We start from the raw sequence: 27,767 nt of genomic DNA on the forward strand, positions 1-27,767 counted from the left end.
TGATGACAGCCATTGTCGCTGTGTCCAGCCTCCCCCTCCAACTTCCACTAACCAGACCAATCCCCTCTACCTCACCCTATGCCAAGCACACCTTCAGACCAGCATGCACACACATCAACACACAAAAGTGGCTCAGGAAAACATAAGCACCACGCATCATCACACAGACACTCACACAAGCACCATACCCATGCACACATACCAACATCCACTTCCTCCACTGTGTCCCCCTCCTCCTCTTCGACCACCTCTCTCCCAGTAGCATCTCCACTCACACCTGTATGCACTACATCATCAGCCACTGCCTCCGTCACCAGCATGCCCATCACAACACACCCCTTACGAGCAATCACCACCCCCACAACCATGCACACGTCCCCCTGTGTCCTCCCCAGTGTGTCTGTGAGCCCTCCTCCCAAAGTACACAAACGCAGGCACACACCCACTTAACAGCCATCCACCTCACAACAGCCTCCAGCCCATGCACCTTCACCCAAACTCAGAAGACATACACCTCCTACAACCACTACCTCTTCCTCCACTCCCACACCCCATCCATCTTCCCATCCCAGTGTGTCAAAAAAACTTTTCCTGGCTAACGTTGACCTCTTCCCTATGCCTCTTCCCCCACCGTCCTTCCCCTAGGGCCAGGATGTCTAGATCCCAGGCCAGCACCTCAGTCACCAAGTCGTCGTCTGCTGTGGTCCCTGAAAGTCTGAGAAGATCGAAGGGGGCACCCGTCAGGGCTGGCAGTGTGCCACCTACCAATGCTAAAGACCACTCGATTCTGCCACCTGCCAAGGTTAAGAAGGGGCCGGCATGCAGCACGGACAAGACGCACCACCCACCCAATAAGGCCTCATCCAAAACAAAAGAGGAGAGTGCCAAGGTCCCAGCAGCATCTACCAAGGTAAGGAAGGGACACAAAAGCAAGGGCAAGTCTTTTCAGGGCTTGGAGCCTCCTGGTGAGGGACTGTGACCACTATTTGTCCTGACACGCCAGCAACCTGTACCACGGTAAACCCTGCTGCAACGACCGCCACCTGCCCCACCATCTGCACTGCCCCCTGCACCGCCGCTGCCACAACTACAGTCACCAGCACAATCCCCAGTAGGCAGCCATCCGAGGCTGCTGGAGACTGCCTGGTGTCTCCCGCCACTACTACAAGCACCTGCACCACGGGCAGCACCGGCAGCATCTTCGCCGCAGACATCGCCACAGGCACCGCCACCTGCACCGCCATATGCACCGCCACATGCCCAGCCGCTGCCAATACATCAGACATCAGCAGCATCCCCAGTGGGCAGCCGTCCTGGGCCCTGCACACACCACTTGAGGCACCACCACCAGCAATGGCACTGCCAGCAGTTTGCAGCCTAAGTCGCCGCAGGATGGAGTGTGGCTCTGCCTCCATAGAGTATCATGCTACCTGTTCCCTGCACATCTCGTGCCTCAGACACCCAGGTGAGGGAATGGGAACTGCCACACCCCAGGTGCAACATCACTGGGCACAATGCCCCCTCCAGAACCAGTGGAGATATGCATCCACTCACCCAATCCTTTGGAGGATGAAGCAGACTGGGCACAATGCCCCCTCCAGAACTAGGGGAGAAATGCATCCACTCACCCAATCCTTGGCAGGATGAAGCAGACTGGGCACAAGGCCCCCTCCAGAACCAGTGGAGAGATGCATCCACTCACCCAATCCTTGGCAGGATGAAGCAGACTGGGCACAATGCCCCCTCCAGAACCAGTGGAGGAATGCATCCACTCACCCAATCCTTTGCAGGATGCAGCAGATTGGGCACAAGGTCCCCTCCAGAGCCAGTGGAACATGTCACCCACTTGAGAGACTGTGGCCTTGCACTCCCCAGGACCAAGCAGTGGGCAAACCACCCACTTGAGAGACTGTGGCTTTGCACTCCCCAGGACCAAGCAGTGGGCAAACCACCCACTTGAGAGACTTGAGAGGCTGTGGCTTTGCACTCCCCAGGAAATCGCTGTGGGCATGGAGCCCCCTCGAGGAGCAGAGGCGTTGTACCATCTTCCGGCTGAGGTGCCCCCACCCTCCCCGTCCCCCTGAGGTGCCTGTGTGTTTTCGACCTGATGCCCCTGCAGTGTTCTCTCCGTTTTGAGGCAGGAGTCAAGTGTGGGCTTCGCCCATGATCTTTTGGGCCACTAGTCCACGGACATTTACAAAGGACAGTGTACGGCCTTCTCTACATATTGTAAATATTTGTATATACTATTTTTGTATATTCGTTAGCTATATCTGCATGTTCCAAAATATCACTGATTGAACTCAATTCCTTTTGTCTTTGCGATCTTCCAGGGGGTAACAGGGTGTATCTGTAATGTTGGATGTGTTTGTGTGTATGGTGTTGTGGGTGAGGGTGGGGGTGGGGGTGTTGCGTGTGTGTGTCACTCTCTTTTTTTCCTCTCCCCTCCCCTGTGCGCTAGGTGCAGTACTCACCGTCGCCGCCGCCTTCTTTCAAATTCCTTGTGTATTACTAGATACACCAGCATGGGGAGGACCTGCAGTTAGGGCTCCATGGCGTCCTGGTTCTTCGTTGAATGTCGAAAGGTGAGTGGTTCCCCTTCAGTGTACTGTTTCCGCCGTGCTTTTGATGTCGTTGGTACCGGCCCGGAAAAGCTGGCAGATTGGTGCCTTGTAATAGCGTGGGCGGTACATTATCTTCCACCTGTCTGTTGGCGGTGACCGCCACAGTGTTTGTTGCTAATGCCCTGGCGGTCGGAGTGTTAAAGTGGCTGTCTGTGTTGGCGGTTTCCGCTGCTTTAACACCGACCGCCAGGGTTGTAATGAGGGCCATAGTTCCTTTGCCATATGTGTCCACCTCAACTACACAACACACCACATACACACCATCATCCATAAGAATTCTAACACAACACTACCCGTATATGTCGTAAACACACATTGACATACATCCATGACTTAACATACACACACTATTGGCACTGCAACCACACATGACACAACCACAACAAGCAACACAACTACACACTCAGCTACACAAACAGACTTACAGAGAATCACAACTACACACATCACAACAACATCCGCTACACAACAATACTCACCTGAATGTGTCACACAGCAATATAAAATGCACAACAACATCGATCTCACGTTAGTTACACACATACAGACCACACCACCCACTCCAGTTTTCTTCACCTCAACCAGCCAATCACACACATACACATGCATACACATATTGATGCACGTACACAACAGATAGCATAAACCCACCAGTTCAGGTCCCTTTGGAATGCACATGGACACTATTGACAAGTGTGACAGTAGCGTCATTGTGGTTCCATCATTCCTTGGCAAAGGAATGATGACTCTACAATGACATGTGTGTATGTGTGAAATATGTGTGCTATGCCAGTGTGTCCCCATGCATGTGTGACACAATTGTGTTCCTGACATATGCACATCACAGTGATTTAAAAAATATTACTGTGACATGTATCTGCCTGCAGTGGTCCCCACCTCCTGTGCAGTGGCCACCCACCGTACCCTGGCAATGCAGCATCACTACCTTAGAGTCCAGCAATGGGGGGGTCATGTTCTCTCCATGGGTTGGTGGCAGCAGTGATGGCAGGTGTTGTCCTGTGGTGTCTAGTTGAAGCCATAGGTGAAATGGGAAATAAGGCGAGTTTTCACCCCTTTTCACCGTTTTCCCCCCCCAATCCTCCAACTTAGAAGTGAAGGTCAGATCAGCACTTTTTCCTCGGCCGTAAGGCACATCCAAATCTGCATGGCAGGAAGGCTGGCTGGGGTCCAGCAGGCATCCACTTTTCACTCTCCCGCTGTAGACGCAGGCAGTGTTTCTTGGAGAAGATGGTGGTTAGAATGCAGGCTTTTCGTTATGGTACCACCAATATCTAAATACGGTGGGCATACTGTCACAGTGGTGGATGGATTTTCAGTCGAAACCTCAGCAGTGAGACCATTACAGGCAGCATCTTAATCAAGCCTTTAGTATTTTTTGAAGGCTACTCTGGAATCGCTGACCCATTATGATGCCTGGTATAGAGAAATTAAAGAGCATGGGGACCGCATGGACCAGGCATATTGGGGTTTGCAGTGGCGTGGCAGAGCCAAACTGTAGCCAAAGCAAAATACATTTTTACATAATAGTAAACCTTACCAAGTCTCCATATTTATTGTGTACACTACTTTCATTTCATCTATTTAAAGGGGTGCAAATACCTACGAAAATATATTTTAGACCATTAAATTGTAAATGAAAAATATATCATGTTTAAATAATAAACTCAATGGTACATTCACTGAAAGAAATCGGATGGTTAAACAATCTAGTTAGGTACTTATAGTAAGTGAGCTCATATGTATTAATAAAACTTGGAAAGTCACTGAAAAGAACAAAGGTTAAAGTGGGGTTATAGGTACTTTTTGGGTAAATAACATTTTAAATAAAAAAAGACCACAGAAATGTATGAGTTATAGTTATCAGAGCTAATTATAACTTGCACTGTTCCTGACCTCAAATATGACATCACTCATGACATTTTGTCTGACATGTTGACATCACTGATGAGATCTCAATTTACATCACTGATGATATCACTGATGACATCACTGATAACATCTCAAACGAAATCAACAATGTTAACCATTTCAGATTTATAGGCATGCAAGTACTTACCAAACACTATTGCATAATGTGAACTGCACATTAAGTAGAACAGATGCCTCTCTGTCAGGTAAAGTAAATCCTTATGCAGTAAAACATTTAGGCCTATATTTGTGAAGAAATGACAAAGTGCAACGCTGCGCCAAATTTGGCAGCACCGCTCTTCACCATTTTTACAATGTACGGATGCACCGTATTTAATTAAATACAGCGCATGTTGTCCCCCATGCTGGTGCTAAATTGAGTTGCCTAGCGCCAACGCAGGCATCCTTGCACCATCATGCAAGGATGTCTGCATTGAAGGGGTTGATTGTTTATGTGTTGGAAGGTGTCCCTTCCTGCACATAAACAATCACTATTGGAGGTTTGGCAATTCTGTGTATGCAGAATGCAGCACACACAGAAGTGGCAAAGTGTAATTTTGAAATGATTGTTTATGTGCAAGAAGGGACACCTTCCCACACATAAACAATCATGTAAGCCATTTTGCTCTTTCTGCAGAATGAAGCACACATAGAAAAAGCAAAAAACAAGGAGGAATAAAAGTATTCCTCCGCGTTGCAACTTGCTAACGCCACCCTGTGGGGCGTTAGATCTTGGTGCAGCCTCAGGTTTACAAAAACTCGTAAATCTGAGGCAGCATCAAATTGCAATGGGTGTTGCTGTGGCACGCCCACAGCAGCACCCATTGCACGCCCCTTCCACGCAAAGGGCTGCATGTGAAGGGCCGTATTTACAAGGTGGCGTTAAGCCACAAAAAGTGGCTTAACGCCACCTTGTATTACAGCGCAGGGCATTGCGCCACCTGAGCACCAAAAAAAGTGACACTCAGGTGGCGCTAGGAGCTCATAAATATGCCCCTTGCTGTGTATCATGAACTTCACTTGTAACAAATCTTATTTTGTCAATCAACTACACAATGTAGTAGGGCATTACCCCCTCACACCACCATTGACCACAGGAGGTCTGGGAGGGCACAGCAGTGCTGCCTGCCTCTGCCATAGTTGGGGTCAGAATAATTCAGTAAAAATGTAAGATAAAACAAAAACAAAAAAAAGAAAAATAAATACACAAGGGCAGTTACAAAGTAACCAAAAGTGGAAATATAGATGAAAAAGGGGGAGGTGGGCAGGAATGTGGGTGGATGAAGTGGGAATGTGCTGTGTGAATGTGAATGTGAATCCAATGTGCCTGGGAAACGGGGAAACATGAGGAATAGTTAGGAAGGAGGAGGCTGGAATTAACAAAATGGCAACATGCTTGTGCAATGTGACCCATGTTATTTTTGAACTGGAAATGTATCTCTGGTGCGATTCTTTAACATGAGATGCCAGAGATGCATCTTGCATGATTACACATATTTTTGCGTAAATTTGTTTTAGATTTCATGAAGTTATGTGAACAAAAGTTATATGACTTTTGCACACCATTAAAACTTCTTGCTGTTACCAACCCAGACATTGTGCTTACCAGTATACTCAGGTATTAGAAAGACCCAGGAGAGGTTATACCTTCCGTTAGATATTGGGGATTGTCAGAGTATGCGTCCTGTATGAGTCAGAACCACAATCTTAGTCAGGGTAAGTCAGATACACACTAAAAGATAACTTGAGCTCACCCTCTAGAAGCTTTGGGCAGAGCACTCAAGCTTATCTAAATGGACTATGTGTAAAGTACTTTTGCAACACACACACACAGTAACACAATGAAAGCACCATGGAAAGACTCCATACTAGTTTAGAAAAATAAAAATATAATTTTATAAATAAATCAAGACCAAGACGTCAAAAATCCAAAAAGTTAAAGTCAAGTTATTAATTTGTAAAATACAAAAAAGAGTTCTAGCACTTAGAAGCATTAAGTACCAATGGGGTGATCGGGTCGTGCTGGACCAGGGCAAAGTCAATACTTCAGGCCACCCACAATGGAGCACAGTCTGGGGACAGGAGCCATGCAGGCCCAATGAACAGAGTACCATGATCCTGGTTGCAACAATGAGATGTGGGGCACAGACGAGTGCTGCGCTGAATGCTGTTGATGTCTGGCCCGTAGTCGAGGTAATTTTCTTCATGCAGTAGTAACGATGCATCGGAACTGAAGAAGTGCCAAGCTCAGAAGCGTTGGTTCTGAAGTGCGATGCGCCAGGTTGAGGAGATGAGTAATCTCTCCAAGCTATTGCGATGGCAAGACGTGGTTCATAAAGACAGGCTCTCAAAGGGATGTGTTGCTTCCAAGAGCTATGCACCAATTCTACTCCCCTAACAAAATCGATGAACTTGGTTCTGCCCAAGCAGACTGGAGATGTGTTGACTTTTCTGGCACAAATACCTGGGTCCACTTCCAGTGAACCAGGCATAGGAACAGAAATATAGACTTTGATATCTCAGAGTCTCAAGCAATAGGAGCCTAGCCAACAAGCCTTTAGAGATCACTTGTGTGTGCAAAGCAGAGTTTAGCTCTACCTTTGCAAGATCAGAGAGAAGCAGGACAGCTCAGCAGAAAAACATTCCTTCCAATTCCAGCAGAGTGACAGTACTTGATGCAGCAAAGCAGTTCTTCTGACAACGTTCAGTTGTAGGTCCAGAAGTCCCATATTTGGTGGGGACAGTGACTCACTACTTATACCCAGTTGTGCATTTGAAGTGGGGGAGACCTCAAGAAGGGTCTTTGAAGTGCACAGAGACCCTTTCTTCCCAGTCCTGGCTCTAGACTATTAGATACTTATCCCTTTGAGTGGAGACAGACACTGCCTATTCAGGTGTAACTGTCAGTCGTTCCCTCCCTTCCTGCCCAGAAAGTCCATGAGAATGCAGATGAGTGCTCAGACATATCTAACTTTCCGATGTTTGTGGCTGTCTAGAGGGAATTTAGTGGAGACAGACACTGCCTATTCAGGTGTAACTGTCATTTGTTCCCTCCCTTCCTGCCCAGAAAGATCCATGAGAATGCAGATGAGTGCTCAGACGGTTCTAAAATTCCTATGTTTGCGGCTGTCTAGAGGGAATGCACAAACTGTAGATGTCACCCACCCCAGATGTGTTTTGGAGGTAGGTTGCAGGCACACAAAGCTGCAATGGCCAATAAATGGCCACTTTGTAAAAGTAGCATTTCTAAAATAGTAATGTTAAATCCAACCTTACCAGTAAAAAGGATTTATCATTACAAATCCAGTGATATGAAACATGACATAGCTACTACTTCTCAATCAGGAATACATCTTAAAAGTGTAATAAGGAATTCCCAATTTTAACCTATGTTGAGGAGTAGGCCTCACAGTAGTAAAAAACAAATGTAGGTGTTTTTCACTACTACGGCATGCAAAACCCAAAAGTACATTCTCTACCTTTTACGTACACAGCACCCTGCCAAATGGGCTACCTATGGCCTACCTAGGTGGTGACTTATGTTTAACAAAAGGGGAGTTTAAGGCTTGACAAAGGGTTTAAAATGCCAGGTCAAAGTGGCAGTAAACCTGCCCACAACGGCTCTGCACTGGCAGATGATAAGACATGTTTCAAGAGCTACTTGTCCGGGTGGCACAAGCAGTGCTGCAGGCCCATTAGTAGCATTTAATGTAGAGGGCCTGGGTGTAGGGTATACCACTTTACAAGTGACTTACAAGTAAATTAAATATGCCAATTGTGTATACACCAATATTTCCATGCTTCGAGGAGTGAGCACAGGCATTTTAGATCTAGTAAAGTGCTCAGATTCCTAAGACTAACAGAAAGAGATAATCAAAAGTTGGAGGAAAAAGGCAAAATGTTTAGAGTGGCCCTTCAGAGAGGGCCATTTTTCAACACCCTCTGTTCTACTTGAAAGTGATATGTAAAATAAAAAGGAAGGTTTTGTAGAACCTATTGCCAATTGAGTGTTAAGTCAAGAGGTAAGGCCAGGATAAAGTTAATGTTTCTGCCAGTTGTAGGTTTTTTTGTGCGTGTGGGATTAGACATTGGTGCTCCATTTGATGCCACTCAAAATCAGGCAAAAAAAATACCTTGGTAGTGATATATCACGCCACCAGGTAAATGAGGAACACAATTACAAAAGAAGTAGCTAAGGCTCTCTTAGGGATTATTTCGAGGGTAGGGTTCCTAAAGACTGTGATTTCCATTTGAGGAATTATTTTATCTCCTTCATTGAGATCGATGTGGGAGCAAACTGGTGACATATCCAGTGCATCCCATCCATAAAACAATGGGTTAGTGGAGAGGTTTAACAAGACACTTAAAAGCATGATAGGAGCTCTGTCAGCTTACAACAGGGAAAAGGGGATATGTTCCTGCACATCTCTTATTTACTTACAGAGAGACTCCAAAGAATGGAGTGAATTTCAGTTTCTTTGGACCATTGTTTGGGTACCCAGTGTGTGGCCTCCTCACCATGGTCAGGAAAGTTTGAGAAGCAATGCCTGAGACTCTCAGATGGAAAAGTGGGCTATGTAATTGACCTAGGGACACTGGTGTTGCAGTACATGGGTTGAGCAAATAGAAAATCATCAGGCTAGCCAACAGGTGATAAAGGAGTGGTATGACCAGAAAGTGACACTGCATACTAGCAGGTCACAAGGTGTTGGTGCTGAAGCACATTTGTCCCTGGTACAATGGCCTCTCTTGCATCATTCTTCTTTTCTACTTGCAGATGTGTTAAGAACTTCCAGGTAAGTGACTCCTTTTCCAGATTTTCCACTCTGATTAAAGTGACTGAAACCTCCACAAACTCTTCTGGTTGACTGCTAAATCTGGCTCCTTTCCAGTTTTCCTATGTTCTGATTTCTATAGAGTGGAACAGAAAATGGTGTCCAAGTTGAGAGTGGAGCCCTATTGTCCATAGGAAATGTGCTTGTTTTCCTCTATGTAACACTTTTTGTCCAGTCAGTGGTTAAGTTTCATTTTTTTAAGTACTCCACAATTCGTGGAGGTTTTGTTAGATTCGCTAATTACAGAAGGCAGAAATTACTTTTAGAGAACTTATTTTGTTAGAAACGTCTAGTTTCATATGAAAACAAACTCTGGCATGTTATTTAAAAGTAAGTCTGATGCAAGAGAACAAAAGAGACATATATATGCAGTTATTTTTTAATCTTAGCACTTTTTTGGCATTTAAGGTTTGTGGTTCCAGTTTTGGATTTGCAACTCTTGCACGTCGGCCCAGGCAGTGCTTCCTTTCCAGCTACCAGGAGTGAAAATGATTCATTAAACTTTAGAAAACACTTAGAAGTTTAATTGATCTTGAGCATGGATTCCACCACATCCAAAGAGTTCATGGGTATCTAACACATTTAATTGGACTCCTTGCTTTTGGACATTGCTGCGGGAAGAGGAGAATTTAACATTTTTTTCTGTGCGTCATTGTTTGGGAAAAAAAACTTTTCTCTTCAAACAATACTTTTGTGTCAGAAGAACAGGATAGAAGAAATACCGAACAAGAGAGGGAGGAATGAAAAGAATAACTGGATGTTATTGAGACTAAGGGTTCTAGATCTGTTCCTAAATCCATTGTATGGACAATTTATTCTATTGTAGCTGATAGAAACAAAATGATATCCAAGTATGTTACTTGTACTTTGTGCAGGAAGAAGCTCTGCAACTGAGGAAAGTGCAGCTTTAGAACATTGGTACAAATGCATCATATTACATGGAAGAAATGGAATTCCCAGGTGGTGAGTAGATCTTGGCAAGATTTACAGATCTTTGAGCGATAGACTCTAAAGACAATGGCTCACTATTGTCACTTGTGTGTGTGTCACTGAGGAGAGAGCACTGAAGATGTTCTACACTGACACTGAGCTGTCATTTATATTTGTGCTTACTGTATGAAAGTTTTCTATTTGTTATTTTTAGTATGAATACGATCCGTTGTTTTGTTACATTACATACATATGTTTAGGGGTAACTGTTATGTCAACATGATGACTCTCAAGTTCCCTTGTCATTTAAAACTATCTTCATTGTAGTGGCAACTCATATTGTGTACTCTAGATTAGTTTTTTTAAATTTTAAATTAAATATTTTGTAAGGAACATTCAGGGGGTCATTACAACCCTGGCGGATGGTGTTAAAGCGGCGGTAAGACCGCCAACAGGCTGGTGGTCTTTTTTTCAGTATTATGGCCATGGCGGTTACCGCCATGGTCATCCGCTGCTTCACCGTTCCGCCCGCCAGGGCGGAGACGACTGCTGGGCTGGAGACCTGGGTCTCCAGCCCGGCGGCCGTCACAATACCGCCACCGGTATTTCGACCCGGCTTACAGCCGTGGATTTCCAGTGGTAGGAACCGCCATGCAATCCATGGCGGTAAGCCCTATCAGTGCCGGGGAATTCCTTCCCCGGCACTGATAGGGGTCTCCCCCACCCCCCACCCCCACCCCAACACCCTCCCCTACACCCCCCACCACCCCTGCCACCCCTCAAAGGTGGCAGGGCCCCCCTCCCCACCCGACCCGCATCACATAACTCACACACAACATGCATGCAGGCACCACCAACACACATACACGCACACACACCAACATACATGTCTACATCCACACACTCAGTCAAACATGCACACCCATATACAGACATACATACAGACATACACGCACTCATTTCCAACACACGCAACACACCCGCAAGCATCCACGCACTCACACCCCCCCTCTACATACACAGACGCACACCCCCATGCACCCACACAACACACAACGCCCCCCCACCCCCCTCCCCTAACGGACGATCGACTTACCTGTTCCGTCGATCCTCCGGGAGGGGACGGGAGCCATGGGGGCAGCTCCGCCGACACCACACCGCCAACAGAACACCGCCGCGCAGAATCACAGGACGTGATTAGCTGGGCGGTGTTCTATTGGCGTGGCGGTGGAGGTGGAGCAACCTCCAGTTCCCCGCCGCCCGCAAGTATGGCTGTTGACGGCTCTCCGTTGGAAAAACAACAGAGGGCAGCCAACGGTCATAATACGCCGAGCGGCAAACCGCCACTACTGGCGGTCTTCCGCACGCCGGTCCCTCGGCGGTCTTGACAAAAGACCGCTGAGGTTGTAATGACCCCCTCAGTTTTCTTGTGATCCCTGATTGTGTTATTCATTTATGAAAGAGGTTTTGGTATTCCACTAACTGTCCTCTTATACCTCAAACACATCTTAAATACGCATTACTCAGTGGATTGTGTATGGTGTGCACTTCACATATTTTTCAGATGCAGGTCAGCACATTGAGCCAGAAATCTGAAACCTGAAACTGTAGAAGACTCCAGATAATGTAACAAGTTCTTTAGCAATAGTGTTCCCAGTACACCAACTGCCATATACTGGTCTTCCACAACCTCACTGATTTTGTGTTCCTGTAAAACATCTGTATCTCCACATAATCCCCTATTTCATAAAGTATCCCCCTTTAAGACCCTCCCCCTTAGAGCTGGCAGGTGAGGGAAGTTTTGGTGGAATGCCATTATTAATCTAGGAGTAGGGCAAATGTTGAATGTTCCCAATACCTCTCTGCAGCTCTACAACCATTCCAGGACCACAGGGTATTACAACTGTTGCTTAACCCTTCTTGAATCAATTATAGCCTCAATCTCGAAGCCAAGAAACCCATCCTTGAGGACTCGAAGTAGAGGGGCAGTTATATTACATGTGGAAGGTTTCACTCTGGATAGGTGGAAGACCAGATTAACTGTGCCAATTAGGATACTGAGAAAGGTCCCACAAATGTGGGTGCAAACCTAGGGTGGAAACTACGCAATGTTAGGAAATGGATAGGCAATGAAAACCTAAACCCCTTCTTATGATTAGGATTCTTCTGTCAATGATGATTAGCAAATTGTTTACAATGAGTATTGGCTTACTACAGATAGAGTAGAGTATTGGCTTGTACGGGAGAAATGTTAGGTAGTTTGGCTGTAACAAATGGGACTGAGCTGAAGTGTATGACTGCCAAAGAAGAAAAAGAAACAAGAGTGACCTAAGGATGAATGCAGTATATTGTTATAAGCTAGTTCTGTTATTGCTAGACACAAAGCCCACTGATCCTCTTGATTTATCGTATAGCATCTAAGGAACTGTTCAAAGGAGGGATGTTTGCAAATGACAGCTAGTATTCTTGAAGTTGACTGTCCCCAATCTATGATATAATGTATTCCAAAACTTTTTAATTAACTGGGCACCTCAGTTCATGATTGTCTATGAAGGCAATCGATGTTGTTGTATTATCTGTCAAGAATATCTGCCAACATAGAGTGGTCTTCCAGAACCTTACAGGTTTTCTAATGCAGATTTTATGATGTCCTTTCCCAGAAACAAATCCCATCTTTATAAGTGACAAATCTTCTACAACAAGGTCATATGCAATCCTGCTGGTGAAGGATTACCTGAAATTGTTTTTAGAAGGCGCAGGAAACCATAGGCCTATGCTGTCAATCTGTGGGATTGCATTGTTCAGTATACTTAGCATATGCTACGGTCTCAGCTAGGGTGAGCCAAATTGTGATGCTACCTGAAGCAAATTAACGACCACAAGAGGATTTCTAAAAGTTTATTTTGTTCAGCAATTCCAGTTTTTTTTACTCCCTTTTACTGCCTTTGACTCCTTTTAGTGTTTTGATGCTTGGGGAGATGGATCACCCCAGAGCACCAATCACACCAGGACAGATACTGTTAGAAATCTTGCTTTTCTAATGGTACATCTCGCTAGTGTATCCCTGCTTGGGGTTCAGTGCAAGAGGTCAGCCCCAAGTAGGGATCTACTTACTAACCACTAAGGATGGTTTCAAGCGGGGCGACTTCCTAGGAAAGACCACCTCCACCCCTCCAATGCCAAATAGTCTGCGACAACTGTGAGGCATATCCCATCTATCGTATTACGATCCCATTATATCCAATGGGGATTGTAATACGGCAGATAGGATATCTGTCATGTTTGTGACAAAGTATTCTCTCCCCCAACATCTCAATCTACCCCCAGGTGGCAGACAGGGCATTGACCACTAGGGCCTGTGGAACAGAATGTGCTTCTTGAGCTCAAAGGCAATTGTGCCTGCTCCTAATGCCCCTCGGGCACTTTGGCATTATGGAAGCATCTCCAGATGCTTGTGAACCCTGTTGACAATATAGATCATGCAGGTGAACTTCCTGTGTACTCGTGATCATGAGAAGTCATTCATCATATGCATGGGCGCATGGGCCCTTCCAAATAGGGGACCACTTAGACCCTGCACCTCTGATTTATTGTAGACATGGGTGAGGAGGCAAAAAGCAGCCAGCAATAAACACTTCCTGCCTACTGTGTTGTTTCTTTACAATTGTGTCTATATTTTATGTCATATATTATACTGTATAATATTAATACAGTTTTTTCTAGATATTGAGTTACATAGTTCTGATTGGTCAGTCTAATGCAGGTTGATGTTTCAAAATAGACGTTGTATGATTTATTTTGTAAATTTTTGTTTGATTTATTTTGTTAATAATAAGGAATTACATGATTTGTTCTGTCAAGAATTAATTGTTCCCAGGTGATAGTAGAGTACATTTACCATAATTGGGTTAGATTCTGTTAATGTTAGCATAAAAGAGAAGTGTTCAAATGAAGGTGTTTGTTCTTTCATGAGATTTCCGCATTTAAGATGGTGTTTGAAAATGCCAACCTCACCCCATCTGCTCTGTTGTCTTTGATGAGGTAGATAATAAGTACTGTAAAGGGACCATTAGCTCTGTGGCAGGCTGTGCATAATCTGCTAGATTATTTCCTGTTAATCCCAGCGTGATTCCCTAGATAATATCGGCAATATCAAGGTTGTATTTTACCATCTATCTAAACTTGTGAAGGGGGCACTACAGGGATAATTCCAGTGGGAGAGGGTTGGAAGCATTAGATATTTCAACTTTGCATAGGCTGGTGTGGGAAACCTTCTTAGCTCAGGCTGGATAGTAAATATTTCTTCTGCTGTTTATCATAGGAGCATTGTAGATGAAAAAGGATTTATTTTTGCCTTCTTTGACTTGGTTTATTATGCTCCTTCTGTCTGGATTGTGGTCTGTCAGGAATAGATTAATACCACTTCTAGAGAGAGGGGAGATGATTCTCCCAGTTAGTGCGTCATCTCTATTGCACGGTCAGTTCCTTTGGAGAACACAGTGGACCTCATTTCATTGGCTAAAATCTTTATACCACTGCAAATGGGAGTACAAGGTGATGGGCAATTTACATGGTCCATGAGTGGGTGAGAGGATGTGTAGCGATTATACTGATTGGTTGGTGCCCTAAGGTGATTATGTTTCGAATGTGTGGGAGAGAGAACTTGGGGATTATTTTGGGGTAATAGGATTGTATGAAAAACAAGGAGATTTTGCAGTGTCCCCCCACTTTTTGCTCATATTCTTGACTACTAGATGCTGGTTTTCTGACTCCGATTGTGGCCTGGGATCTTCTAACCAAGCTCATGGTCTGTGCTCTAGTAAAAAGGTACATGCTAATTAGGATAGTTACAGCTGGTACAGAAAACCTTCCTGAAAGTCCATAGTATATAGTAAGGCATGTAGGTTTAGAGGCCCAGTAGATTTAATGCACTTAAGTGTGTACTGTTGTGTGGCCTGCTGTCACTTAAAAAGTCAGTCCTGCTTTACAGGCTGCTTTTAATTTAAATTTGTGTGTAAATTGGACTTTAGAATTAAAATTACTTCCAAAGTCTTAAACTACCTTATTGTTACATAAATATCTCCACTAGGTGCCCCAGGGGTAAGGTGCATTTTAACTTTAAGCAGGGACATTATAAAATATGTTTTATAACCCATTATGAAAGAAAAACTGCCAATTTTGTTTTTCCCCATTGTAGTGCATAAGGTCAACGGGCTAACCTAGGAATACTTTACTATACTATAGCATAACTAATGATAGGAATACGCTACAAATATCATTCAAGTAACAGCTCGTGCTTACCCCCACAAATTGTAAGCAAGTGTATACTCTTTAGAAAGAATGCTGGACATGTTGAAAGACCCCATTGTGTGAGGAAAGGTGTGCGGGCAGGTAGGTGACCAAACTGCATGGCCTCAACTGCTCAGTACATCCCTGGCGGGGAGAGGCAGCAAGTCCTTGAAGTATGGATAAAACTGTCCAAACGTCCCTCTGAATTATTAAACAAGGGGTCCTGGCCTTTGCCTAATTCAGCTCATTCTTTGAAAGTGTTATATTTTGTAATGGACTCCTCCATTTTTCTTGCATTAGTAGGGGAATGACTCTAACCCCCTCTCTTGATGTATAGTAATGGTTTGGTCCGTGATGTCACTGACATAATTGAAATAAATGGTCGAGGGCAGTTTTCCCGCCTGACGGAAATAAGGGAACACTGTGTGGAGTGTTGGATTTATGGATGTTAGTGCTGCTGGGTTCCCGTGGCCCCGCACACACAACAGAAAGCACCAACCAGGTAGATCAATGGTGAAAACACACTCTCTCCTCTGCCTGTCTCTCCTAGACTTGCGTCCACTTGCAGTCATACACTTCCATGAAACGAACAAATATTTTAAATAAAACGGAATCCTCTTTTAGAGTAAACATATAGATACAAAAATGTTTAAAGTCTAATTTTTTACAGGTTGACTTATTAAATATTGAGAGAAACCGTGTGTTTGAAAACTAAAACTGCCTTGTCTGGGCGCACCAGAGATCTGCACACGCGTGTTCAGTTTTCGGTCACAGGCAGTCGTCACCGGGTGACTGCACACTGACTGTCACCAGCGGAAAGAAAGAGACTAGAATTACAGCCGTTTGGAAGTCTGAGCGACTAAAAATGGAATCACCAGGCTGTCTGCGCTGACGCGAAGCGCTTGAAGCCCCGTTTATTTCACCTCTCAGAAAGTGACGCCTTGAGCTGCTGAGATATTAAAGAGCTAAAATCCCCTGCACAGCTGTGTGCAAACCTGTGTCTGTAGGAGCGGATACAAAGTACATTGTACCCGCAATGCACCTTTCATTTTGTGAAGGCCGGAAAAACCCAAAGTGCAATAGTATTAACATTAAAAGTTTTGTGTTAAAAACAATGAGGCCAGCTGCGACCCCACACGTTCATGACTTGTGTAGAGGTAAGTGCTCAAGTAAAGTTTACTCATGTTGGCGCATGTGGATCGCTCCCTGTGGACAAGACATTACCTCGTCTAATGCGCAGCATGTGCATGTTGTGAGGGTTGGCAGGGAGGGGCCCCGAAAGGGAAAGCGCTTGTTCTGTTGCTAGCACGGATGCATTTGCAATGTGACTTGATTTACTACAGACTCGGGCATTTTGTTAAACAAAGCAGTATTTATGAAGTTGGTACCTTACTGATATGCTCCTCTGTAGGACTTTGACATGGAGTAAAGCGCTATCCACATCAGCAGCGCCCACCTCCTAGCTGAACACTTCCTTGACATTAAGGGGGCGTCCTTCCCATGCGCTCATGGGGTCGGGGGCGCTCAGAGAAACAACAAGCTGTGCGAGTCATTTATTTAAATCTTCCATAGTTGTGATGCAATGGCTGGAAAAGGCGAGGCGCAAAGAAAACACGTTTATAGTTTTGCTCGCGCTATCATAGCTGGAACGGATGTAAGTGTTTACCGAAAAGTTATGAGGGAGGGAGGGGCTCCGTTAATCTCAAATCAAAGACGCCAAGGTATTGAACGATTTCGGTCATGCCTACGGACTTTAAACACGGCCTACGCGGGAATTGGGAAAAGGTCGAATTTTATTTTTGCCACAACAAGTTTGTTCTCAGCGCAGGGCTCTAACGCGCCGGACACCCCCCCCCCCCAATTGCTGGTCGTGGGTAGACGCAAAAAGAAGGCTTGTCACTGGCGATCACCAGAGAGAATGAGGGTCCTGTACTTCAGTGCTCTCCACTGAGCCTGCTTTACCCCTCCTTCCTCGGCTTCCACAGCTTCCTGAGTGGTTCTCCGGCGGCATGGGATCCCTTTGTGTCATCCATTTGCACCTTCTTAGTTCCCATGCTGTGGGACTTCTGTGCACACTGCCTGGTCTTCTGAGGGCTCTCCGAGTTGCTGAGAGCCCCTTCTGTCTCCCCCTCCTGGGAAGAGGCCATCAGGCCCCTCCTGGTCCCGGGCAGCACCATTTTCCGCTAACCGCAAACTTTGCGTGTGTCAAGGCTTGTTGGCAGAATCCAGCGACGAGAACCAGATTGAAATCTTCCATACAGAGTGGAACATCATCTGCACCAACCAGGAACCTGCATCCATCTTCTTGAGTGCAGTACTGACTGTTCTTCTTCACTGGTGGTTCTTCTTTTGCACCTTCATCCGGGTTAGCACGGGCTCCTGTTCTCCCTGGACTCTTCAGTACTTCTTGGACTTGGTCCCCTTCTTCCACAAGTGTTCAGGTCCAGGATTACATCGTTGGTGTCTTGCAGTCTCTTCTGGATCTTGCATAATCTTCTATCAAGTGTTTTTGTGTGTTCTAGGAAACTTATTGTGATTTACTCCTTCTTCTTTCCTGGGCTCTGGGTGGGTTCTATTACTTACCTTTGGTGGTTTTTACACTCCCAGCGCCCCTCTACATACTACACTTTCCCATTCCACTATTTCAGTATATGGTTTGTGTTCCCCTAGGACCATTGCTATCTATTGTGATTTTCACTATTTGCACTGTTTCTGTACTGTTTTAACAGCTATTACTGCATTCTAGTGTATATACTGTGTATGGTACTTACCTCCTAAGGGAGTATTGTCTCTAAGGATTTTTGGCATTTGTGTCACCAAAATAAAGTACCTTTATTTTTGTAAGACTACGTATGTTTCTTTCATGTGTGTAAGTACTGTGTGACTACAGTGGTATTGCATGAGCTTTGCATGTCTCCTTGATAAGCCTCAGCTGCTCAGCTACCCTTAGACAGCCTGTCTTCTAGACACTGACTATATTTTACTAATAAGGGATAACTGAACCTGGTATGAGGTGTAAGAACCTTTTGTACCCACTACAAACCAGGCCAGCCTCCTACACATTGCAACCTTTTATGTTAAACTATTTGAGTGCTCTTTGTGTCTAAGCACTAGTTTTACTTTTAATCTTTAAAAAATAATTGCCACTTTTAGATTTATTATAACTATCACAGAAAAGAATATTCATATCTCAGAAATATTATATATTTTTTGTTGTTTTGGTGTCATTTTACTCATAAAAATATTTCTTATTTTTATAAATTGGTGTTTGATTTTCATATTGTGTTGTGTCTTACTTATTTAATGTATTGGTGTTTTTAAATACTTTACACACCTGTCTCCTAAGTTAAGCCTGCCCGCTCGTTGCCAGCTACGAAGGGTTGAACAAGGGAATCATTTATTAAGACCTTGACTAGACCTTATATTGTGATTGTGGCCTTAATTCTAGTGGCGGGTACATATGAACCCTACTAGTAAACTATGGGTGTTCATAGGCGTGTGTGTCCATGGAGTTGTGGTTAATATGTGTCTGTGTGAAGGAGGATGTATTGAGTTGGGACAATAGGAATAATGATTGAGGAGATGTTGAGTTGAGCAGTTACATATTTGAATAATTGTTGGAAAATTAGAGAAAACAGGCCAATTTTATTTTATTCTTTATTGTCTTTCTGGACTGATTTTCTAGTTATAGGCAGCATGGTTATTTCTAACACTATTCCTTCAAGAAACAAATTGTGATAATGGATATTGAGTATATGGGTTAGATTATGGATATTGAAGACGAGAGAGAAGAAAGTAAATCTATGAAATGAGAAAAGAAAATCCAAAGTCCACAAGTTTCTCTGGATTCTGAAATGGGGAAGTCTGTATGGAAAATTTGTGTTCTAAAGTGAGTGGTTCATTCAGAAAATTAGTATTTTAGAAAAGTTTGTGGGATTAAATTTACCTCCATGTTTGTTCCCATCCCCTGTCCAAGTATCCTACATTACCTTCAAATAATTTGCAAGAATGTTATCTGTTTTTTTATCTATTGAACACTATGTAATACATGTTAATAGGAAAATTAATTTGAAAAAAGGTACTTAACCAAAAATATGCTCTTCAAAGATACTCACAGACTGGAATCATAATATTTATGCCAATGCAGAAGCCAGTGATCAACAGGCTCCATGCCAGTGCATGACGTCGACCGGCCTTTTTCAAGAAGATGTACAAGCCCAGTTTGAATGGTATTTCAATGGCTCCATAGAGGAACTGGGTCATGTAGATGTCAAGCTTAAAGCCTGTGATGTTGAAACTGATTCCATAGTAGGAGAATGAAGCACCAAACCTACAAGAGAAGTGACAAGCAATCACATGGAATAAGCTGGGCCCCTCTACTGCATCATAATACAAGGCATAATCACACATTTTAAAGAATAAAAATAATTTCTTTACCATGCACATGTTACACAGATGGAGACTTTCCTCAGGACTGGAGTTCGGAATAAGTCTATGAATGAGTAATGTTTACCAGTGTTCTCCTCTTCTGCTACCTTACTGAGTACCTGAGAACAATGAAGTACATTAAAAGGTCAGAGGCTGTGTGGTATTTAGTAAATAAAATACCATTTGTCTACAGAGCACTGTCTGCACCTCAACTTTGTGTTCACTGGTTATGGTTTGATGACTGGTTTAATCTTTCCCTTTACTTTGCAGGATGCATGCCAACATGATCATGCCGGAGTCAAAACTTTACTGTCAAACCACGTTATTAAATGAGCTGCCAAGTCCTATGATACATACCCAAGCTTGCTACAACAGGTTTCACACATCACTCAGGGCTTTTCCATCACAGCTGATCTTACTTTTATTTATAACGTCCTTTATTGAAATGATCACTTTTTAAACATATATAAATGAGTTCAGTAGTTCTCTGTTAGTACTAACATGCTAGTTACTGAGAAATCCTGAACTTGACCAGTTCTCACTGGTATGACATGTTGCAATATGCAGTCAGAGCTTGCAAAAACCTGGCTAAAGGGTCAAGGTACACTTACGCCTGTAAATAAAGATTTTAACTTTGAAAAAGTTAACGATTTGACTGCCAGTGCTTTCCATGTGTTATTCAAATCTGAAATAGATAATGGGAGTCACAGCCAAGAATTTCAAACTTTGGAAATGCTTCTACACATTAGTGTTGTTTGATAGGAGGTATAACTTGTCTGCTCTCTGCCTACCTAATGGACCTGAGACAAGTCTTATGTTGGTAAAAAATCTTACTGTTGTGTTCAAGGTGGAAAAACAACAGCTGCACTGCTCAGTATGAACAGCAGCAGACTGCATAGGACGATGTGACCAAAATATGCCTTGTGGACACTGTAGTGGCCCAAGGTTTACCAAGAACCATTCTACCCTTGCGGTCACCTTGCCAGAACTCAGAATACCTCCTCACTGAAGCCTTCCTTCCCTCACCAGTCATCATCCTGCCCCAATCCATACACTACCAAGTAAAATTGTCAGTATCAACACCTATCCATTCCTATAGGGTCACAGAGATTTTTGCTTCAGTCACCTGCTGTAGGAGGCTGGCCTGACTTATAGTGGGTACCTGATGGTACTTACACCTTGTGCCAGGTCCAGTTATCCCTTATTAGTAGATTAGTAGTGTTCTTGCAGCTTCGGCTGATAGAGGTAGCTATAGCAGAGCAGCTTAGGCTGAACTAGGAGGCATGCAAAACTCCTTCTATACCACTTATATCATATAGCACTATATCACAAGAATCACAATACTCAGAGTTACTAAAAATAAAGGTACTTTATTTTAGTGACAATGTGTCAGAAATATCTCAGAGGATATACTCCCTTAGGAGGTAAGTAAAATACACCAAATATACCAAATATACACACAAACCAAAATCAGGTAAGTAAACAGTTAGAAAAAGTAGTGCAAATACTGTAGAACACAATAGGATGCAATAGGCCTAGGGGCAACACAAACCATATACTAAGAAAGTGGAATGCGAACCACTTATGGACCCCAGGCCTAGTGTAGTGTATAGAGGCTTGCTGGGAATGTAAGAAAACACTAAGGGTGTCCAAGATATCCCACCCCAAGACCCTGAAAAGTAGGAGTAAAGTTACCCTACTTCCCCAGAAATACACTAAAGTCGTGATAGGAGATTCTGCTAGACCACAACTGACTGCAAAGCACGGAAGACGGATTCCTGGACCTGAGGACGTGTAAAGGAAGGGGACCAAGTCCAAGAGTCAAGAAAGTGTCCAGGGGGGGCAGGAACCCACTAAACCCCAGATGAAGGTGCAAAATGGCTGCCTCTGGGTGGAAGAAGCTGAAGATTCTGCAACAACAGAAGATGCCAGGAACTTCTCCTTTACACAGAAGATGTCTCACGGTGAGCTGGAGGATGCAGTGGTGTTTCCATGCAGAAAGACTGCAAACAAGCCTTGCTAGCTGCAAAGGTTGCGGTTAAAGAAAATGGGTGCTGCCTGGGCCCAGGAAGGACCAGAAGGTCACCCCTTGGAAGAAGAGACAGAAGTGGTGCTCAGCAATACAGAGAGCCCATGCAGAAGGAGACAGCATCCGCAGAAGTACTTGAACATGGGTTCAAGACTACTGAGCATGGCAGTCATCTCAGCACTACAAAGGAGGGTCCCACGAAGCCGGTGATCAACTCAGCGAGTTGAGCAATGCAGCATGGAGTGCTGGGGACCTGGGCTGTGCTGTGCACAAAGGATTCCTTGCAAAAGTGCACAGAAGCCCTAGCAGCTGCAGTTCATGCAGTATACAGGATTACTGTCTGGCGTGTGGAGGCAAGGACTTACCTCCATCAAATTTGGACAGAAGGACCACTGGACTGTCGGGGTCACTTGGATCCAGCTCCTGTGTTCCAGGGACCACGCTCGTCACAATGAGTTGGGACCCAGAGGACCGGTGAAGCAGAAGTTTGGTGCCTGCGTTAGCAGGGGGAAGATTCTGTTGACACACAGGAGATTTCTTCTTCGCTTCCAGTTCAGGGTGAAGGCAGACAGCCCTCAGAGCATGCACCACCAGGAAACAGTCGAGAAAGCCGGCAGGATTAGGCGCTACAATGTTGCTGATAGTTGTCTTGCTACTTTGTTGCGGTTTTGCAGGTGTCCTGGAGCAGTCAGTGGTCGATCCTTGGCAGAAGTCGAAGAGGGAGATGCAGAGAAACTCTGGTGAGCTCTTGCATTCGTTATCTGATGAGAATCCCACATGAGAGACCCTAAATAGCCCTTAGAGGAGGATTGGCCACCTAGCCAGGTAAGCACCTGTTAGGAGGGGTCTCTGACATCACCTGCTGGCACTGGCCACTCAGAGGCCTCCAGTGTGCCCTCACACCTCTGCATTCAAGATGGCAGAGGTCTGGGACACACTGGAGGAGCTCTGGGCACCACCCCTGGGGTGGTGATGGATAGGGGAGTGGTCACTCCACCTTCCTTTGTCCAGTATCGCCCCAGAGCAGGGGCTGGGGGATCACTGAACCGGTGTAGACTGGTTTATGCAAGGAGGGCACCATCTGTGCCCTTCAAAGCATTCCCAGAGGCCAGGAGAGGCTACTCCTCTCAGGCCCTTCACACCTATTTCCAAAGGGAGAGGGTGTAACACCCTCTCTCAGAGGAAATCCTTTGTTCTTCCTGGGACTGGGCTGCCTAGACCCCAGGAGGGCAGAAGCCTATCTGTGGGTTGGCAGCAGCGGTAGCTGCAGTGAAAACCCCAGAGAGCTAGTTTGGCAGTACCCGGGGTCCATGCTGGAGCCCTGGGGATGCATGGGATTGGCACATCAATACCAGATTTGGCATGGGGGGACAAATCCATGATCTTCGACATGTTACATGGCCAAATTCGGAGATACCATTGTGAAGCTACATATAGGTATTGACCTATATGTAGTGCACACGTGTAATGGTGTCCCCGCACTCACAAAGTCCAGGGAAATTGCCCTGAACTATGTGGGGCACCTTGGCCAGTGCCAGTGTGCCCTCACACTTAGTAACTTTGCACCTAACCTTCACTAAGTGAGGGTTAGACATATAGGTGACTTATAAGTTACTTAATGTGGACGTTATTTCACTCAGACTGCAGTGGCAGTCCTGTGTAAGAATTGTCTGAGCCTCTTATGGGTGGCAAAAGAAATGCTGCAGCCCATAGGGATCTCCTGGAACCCCAATTCCCTGGGTACCTCAGTACCATATATTAGGGAATTATAAGGGTGCTCCAGTGTGCCAATCAGAATTGGTAAAAATGGTCACTAGCCTACAGTTACAATTTTAAAAGCAGAGAGATCATAAGCACTGAGATTCTGGTTAGCAGAGTCTAAGTGACACAGTTAGGCACCACACAGGGAACACATTTAGGCCACAAACTATGAGCACTGGGGTCCTGGCTAGCAGGATCCCAGTGAGACAGGCAAAAACAAACTGACACACAAGTAAAAATGGGGGTAACATGCCAGGCAAGTTGGTACTTTCCTACAGAACCTCACTGAATGTTTGTGAATATCCCTTTCTCCATTCTCCCTCACTTAAGTGCCTGGCGCTCCACCCTTCAGTCACAAGAATGCAGTGAATTCAATTCCACTGGCTCGGAATGTCCCAAATGCATTCCAGAAGTATCAACAGGTAGACTTTCACTGCACACAGAGCCTTACTACTACACACAAGCTACACATTCGTAGCAAGCACACATACCCACACATATGTGAAATGTTACTACAAAGGTCTAGAAGTCACACAGACTACTCTTTTGGTGTTGACACTTAGAGCCACTCTGCTGGCCTTCTAAGCACTTCTTTAGCATTCACAAATGCCCTTACTTTTCATTTTTCCTATTTTTCCTATTACAGGTGGTAATAGGCCACACTTTGTTACTCAGAGTATCTCTGGGGTACAGATGATTGCAACTTTGTGCAGCTTCACTGACCCCCCCTCTCAATTCTTACGATTGTCAGATCCCTGATTGCCACTGCTCATTGATCTCCTGTAAGCCATTGACCAATTTTTGCTGACTTCAGCCCTCTGAGATTATAAAACCTTTTCTGCCATCTTTCACAGACAAACTCATGGTCACCCATCTAACTCTAATTCCCTCTGCCAAGTTTCAGTCCCTATGCCCTCTGATCCATTCCCAGACCATTGTGAAAGCATTAGACAACAGGGGGCATGGTGAAACACGTCACGTTGGTACACGTGGAAGAGCGTGCCAATGTATTGACACACAAAGCAGAAAGGGAACTAAGAGGATGGTGTGAGGAGAAACTAGTGGGAAAAGGAGAAAGTTAACATAGATCACTGAAGAGAGGAGGGTGTGAACGAAAACCCGAGGAATGAGGAGAATGAAGAGGGAAACCAGAGGAACAGGAACGAAGGAAGTAAGACTGGAGAAGACAACCGACCAAGAACACCCAGGAGGGATGCTGAGGCCCGCCACGTCACTGGAGGGGCATGGGTGTCACAGGCACGCGATCGCTTATGCGACCGGTTTCAGGGTTGGGCACAGGAAAAAAAAGGGAAAGATGAGGCTGGAGAAGGGGGGCATAGAGACATAGTTGGCACTATCCTAATACCACATATTGATACAAAATCGAGTGTTATACAGGAAGACAGTGACACTAGGGTGATCCCAAAGTTCTTGACACAACTCTCAGGTGGTCCCTCTCCTCCCCCCATGGTACCTGCGGTTACATTGCATGCCCCTAAGAAAAGAAAAAAATAAAGATACAAAACACAATTAGACAGCACTTATCTTAAACGGGGCCTTTGTTTTCTTTTCTCCCCATGATCCCGGGTGACGATGTGTTTTGAGGGAGGTGGCCCAGTCCAGTATTGAATGAAAGAGACAGCACATAGGGAAGCGAAAGAAAGAGAGAAACTGGAAAACCTAAAAACCTTGAACTCTTCCAAGAAGAAGACTGGACTCCATTATTGATTTATTTTTTTCTTCTCGTTTTTGTTGTTGTTGACGGCCCCAGCAATAAACGCCACAGTCATACCCCAGGTACTGTTCTCCCTGTGTTCCTACTACAATACCATTTTGTATTCTCTAAATAGTGATTTCCTAAAATTTGCTATTTAGAGAATGCAAGATAGGATTTTGTTACATTTGGCCCCTAGTCTTCCTGCTACTGATCTGATTCATTCCTTCTCCTCTTTCATCTGGCCATAATACCCCTAGCCCTAGTCCTCCAAGTCCTTCTCCTTGTCAACCTAGTTCTGCAGTAACTCATCTTCTTAACCTTGATCTTCCATGTTCTGTTCACCCTGTTCATGGTAACATCAGCTATCCATCATATCTCACAGGATAACAGTCCTGGCTTTTTATTCATTTTGCATGCTCTGAGCTTTCAGCAAATATTTACCATAAGTTCTATAAGTGGACTGAAAAAGATTTAGGTTTCTAGCATGATTATACAAACTTTACAGAATGATTACCTTAATGCACGCGGCCTAGAATCATCTATGTATCGTTCGTTCCTGTTCTCAGTCTACTTTCTTTTCCTACTGTTCCTTCTATGCCTTCTGGTGTAGATACTTGTCCTGGTAGTATTCCACGTTCTCCTTTTATGGGATGTTTTGGTCCTCCTAGTCTTCCTTCTAGACCGCATTCCCCAGTTACCATAGCCCTTGTTTCAGGAATATGGTGGTACTAACTCTAGTCCTTCCTTGCTTTGTTCTTCCTGGCACTAACCGGGCCTGGCCCTTCCTTACATATGCTTTTCCTAAACTTCCTGGTCCTGATCCTACTGACCCTCCCCACCCTGATTCCGCTTGTCTGCTGAAACCTTCTCCACATGGCCCTTTGTCTTGGTCCACCTAGGTCTTCACTTCTGCGCCTCCTGGTTGAGGGTCATTGGAATGCTCCTGGCCTCTTGGACCTGACCAGGTCATCTTGGCCCTACTCTTGTCCCCTTGGTCTTCCTGGCTCTTGTTGTCTTGGTGCCCCAGATCTCCATTGCCCTGGTCCTGCTGCCCCAGTTCCTGGTCCTCTGTTCGCTCTGTAACCTAGACCTTTGTCTCCTTGCTAAGGACCCTTGGTCCTCCTAGCCTGGTTTCTGCTTATCCTAATCGTTCTAGTCTGCCTAATTCATCTCCATCTGCTCCTTGGACCTAAAAGACCTAGGGCCATATTTATACTTTTTGACGCAAAACTGCGCTAATGCAGTTTTGCGTCAAAAAATTTAACGCGGGCTAACCCCAATCCAACGCGCCAGCCGGGCGTCATATTTATGGAATGATGCTAGCCGGCGCTGCTGCCTGGTGAGCGTAAAAAGAAATGACAGGAACCGGGCAGCGCTGGCGTAGGGAATAATGGGGGTTGTGCATAAAAAAATGGTGCAAGTCAGGTTAGAGTGAAAAATTTTGACGCTAACCTGACTCGCGTCATTTTATGACGCACAACCACCATGGAAATGACTCCTGTCTTAGCAAAGACAGGAGTCATGCCCCACTGCCCAATGGCCATGCCCAGGGGACTTCTGTCCCCTGAGCATGGCCATTGGGCACAGTGGCATGTAGGGGGGCCCAAGTTAGGCCCCCCTATGCCACTTAAAAATAAATAAAAAAATACTTACCTCTACTTACCTGTACTTACCTGAGATGGGTCCCCCCATCCATGGGTGTCCTCTAGGGGAGGGCGAGGGTGGCAGGGGGTGTCCCTGGGGGCATGGGAGGGCACCTCTGGGCTCCTTCCGAGCCCACAGATCCCTGAACGCCTGCCCTGACCAGGCGTTAAAAAATGACGCAAATGCGGCTGCGCGTCATTTTTTAAGGCCAGCCCCCTCCCGTGCGTCATTTGTGCACGGGAGTTTAAATAAGGCGCAAAGCCTTAGAGTCATTTTTAGTGTGGAAACACCTACCCTGCATCTCATTAACGTAAGGTAGGTGTCCACGCTAAAAAATGATGCAAACTCCAAGAATTTTGACGCTAGACGGGTCTAGCTTCAAAGTATAAATATGGAGTTAGCTTTGCGTCGGATTTGCGTAAAAAAAAACGACGCAAATCCGGCGCAAACAGAGTATAAATATGCCCCGTAGGGTCACATGTATCGAATGTTTTTGCATGTTGCAAGAATGATGGATATCCTGTGTGCCGAAATATAAATCCCATTATTTCTAGGGGTGGGTAAAGAATTCCGCTCCGCCG

General features: G+C 45.1%; 1 protein-coding gene across 2 annotated transcripts in view; it reads right to left on the reverse strand.

Annotated features, from left to right (window-relative positions):
- LOC138296885 (solute carrier family 22 member 7-like) overlaps window positions 1–27,767 on the reverse strand; it is a 248,671-nt gene that overhangs the window by 47,740 nt on the left and 173,164 nt on the right. For both annotated transcript variants that reach the window (XM_069236379.1, XM_069236378.1), the window contains 2 exons: window positions 20,045–20,154; window positions 19,723–19,937 (listed from right to left, as the gene is read on the reverse strand). In XM_069236379.1, the coding sequence (XP_069092480.1) occupies window positions 19,723–19,937; window positions 20,045–20,154 (325 nt within the window). The remainder of the gene's footprint in view (window positions 1–19,722; window positions 19,938–20,044; window positions 20,155–27,767) is intronic.

Source organism: Pleurodeles waltl, chromosome 5, assembly GCF_031143425.1.
Source record: "Pleurodeles waltl isolate 20211129_DDA chromosome 5, aPleWal1.hap1.20221129, whole genome shotgun sequence".
NCBI lineage: Eukaryota > Metazoa > Chordata > Amphibia > Caudata > Salamandridae > Pleurodeles > Pleurodeles waltl.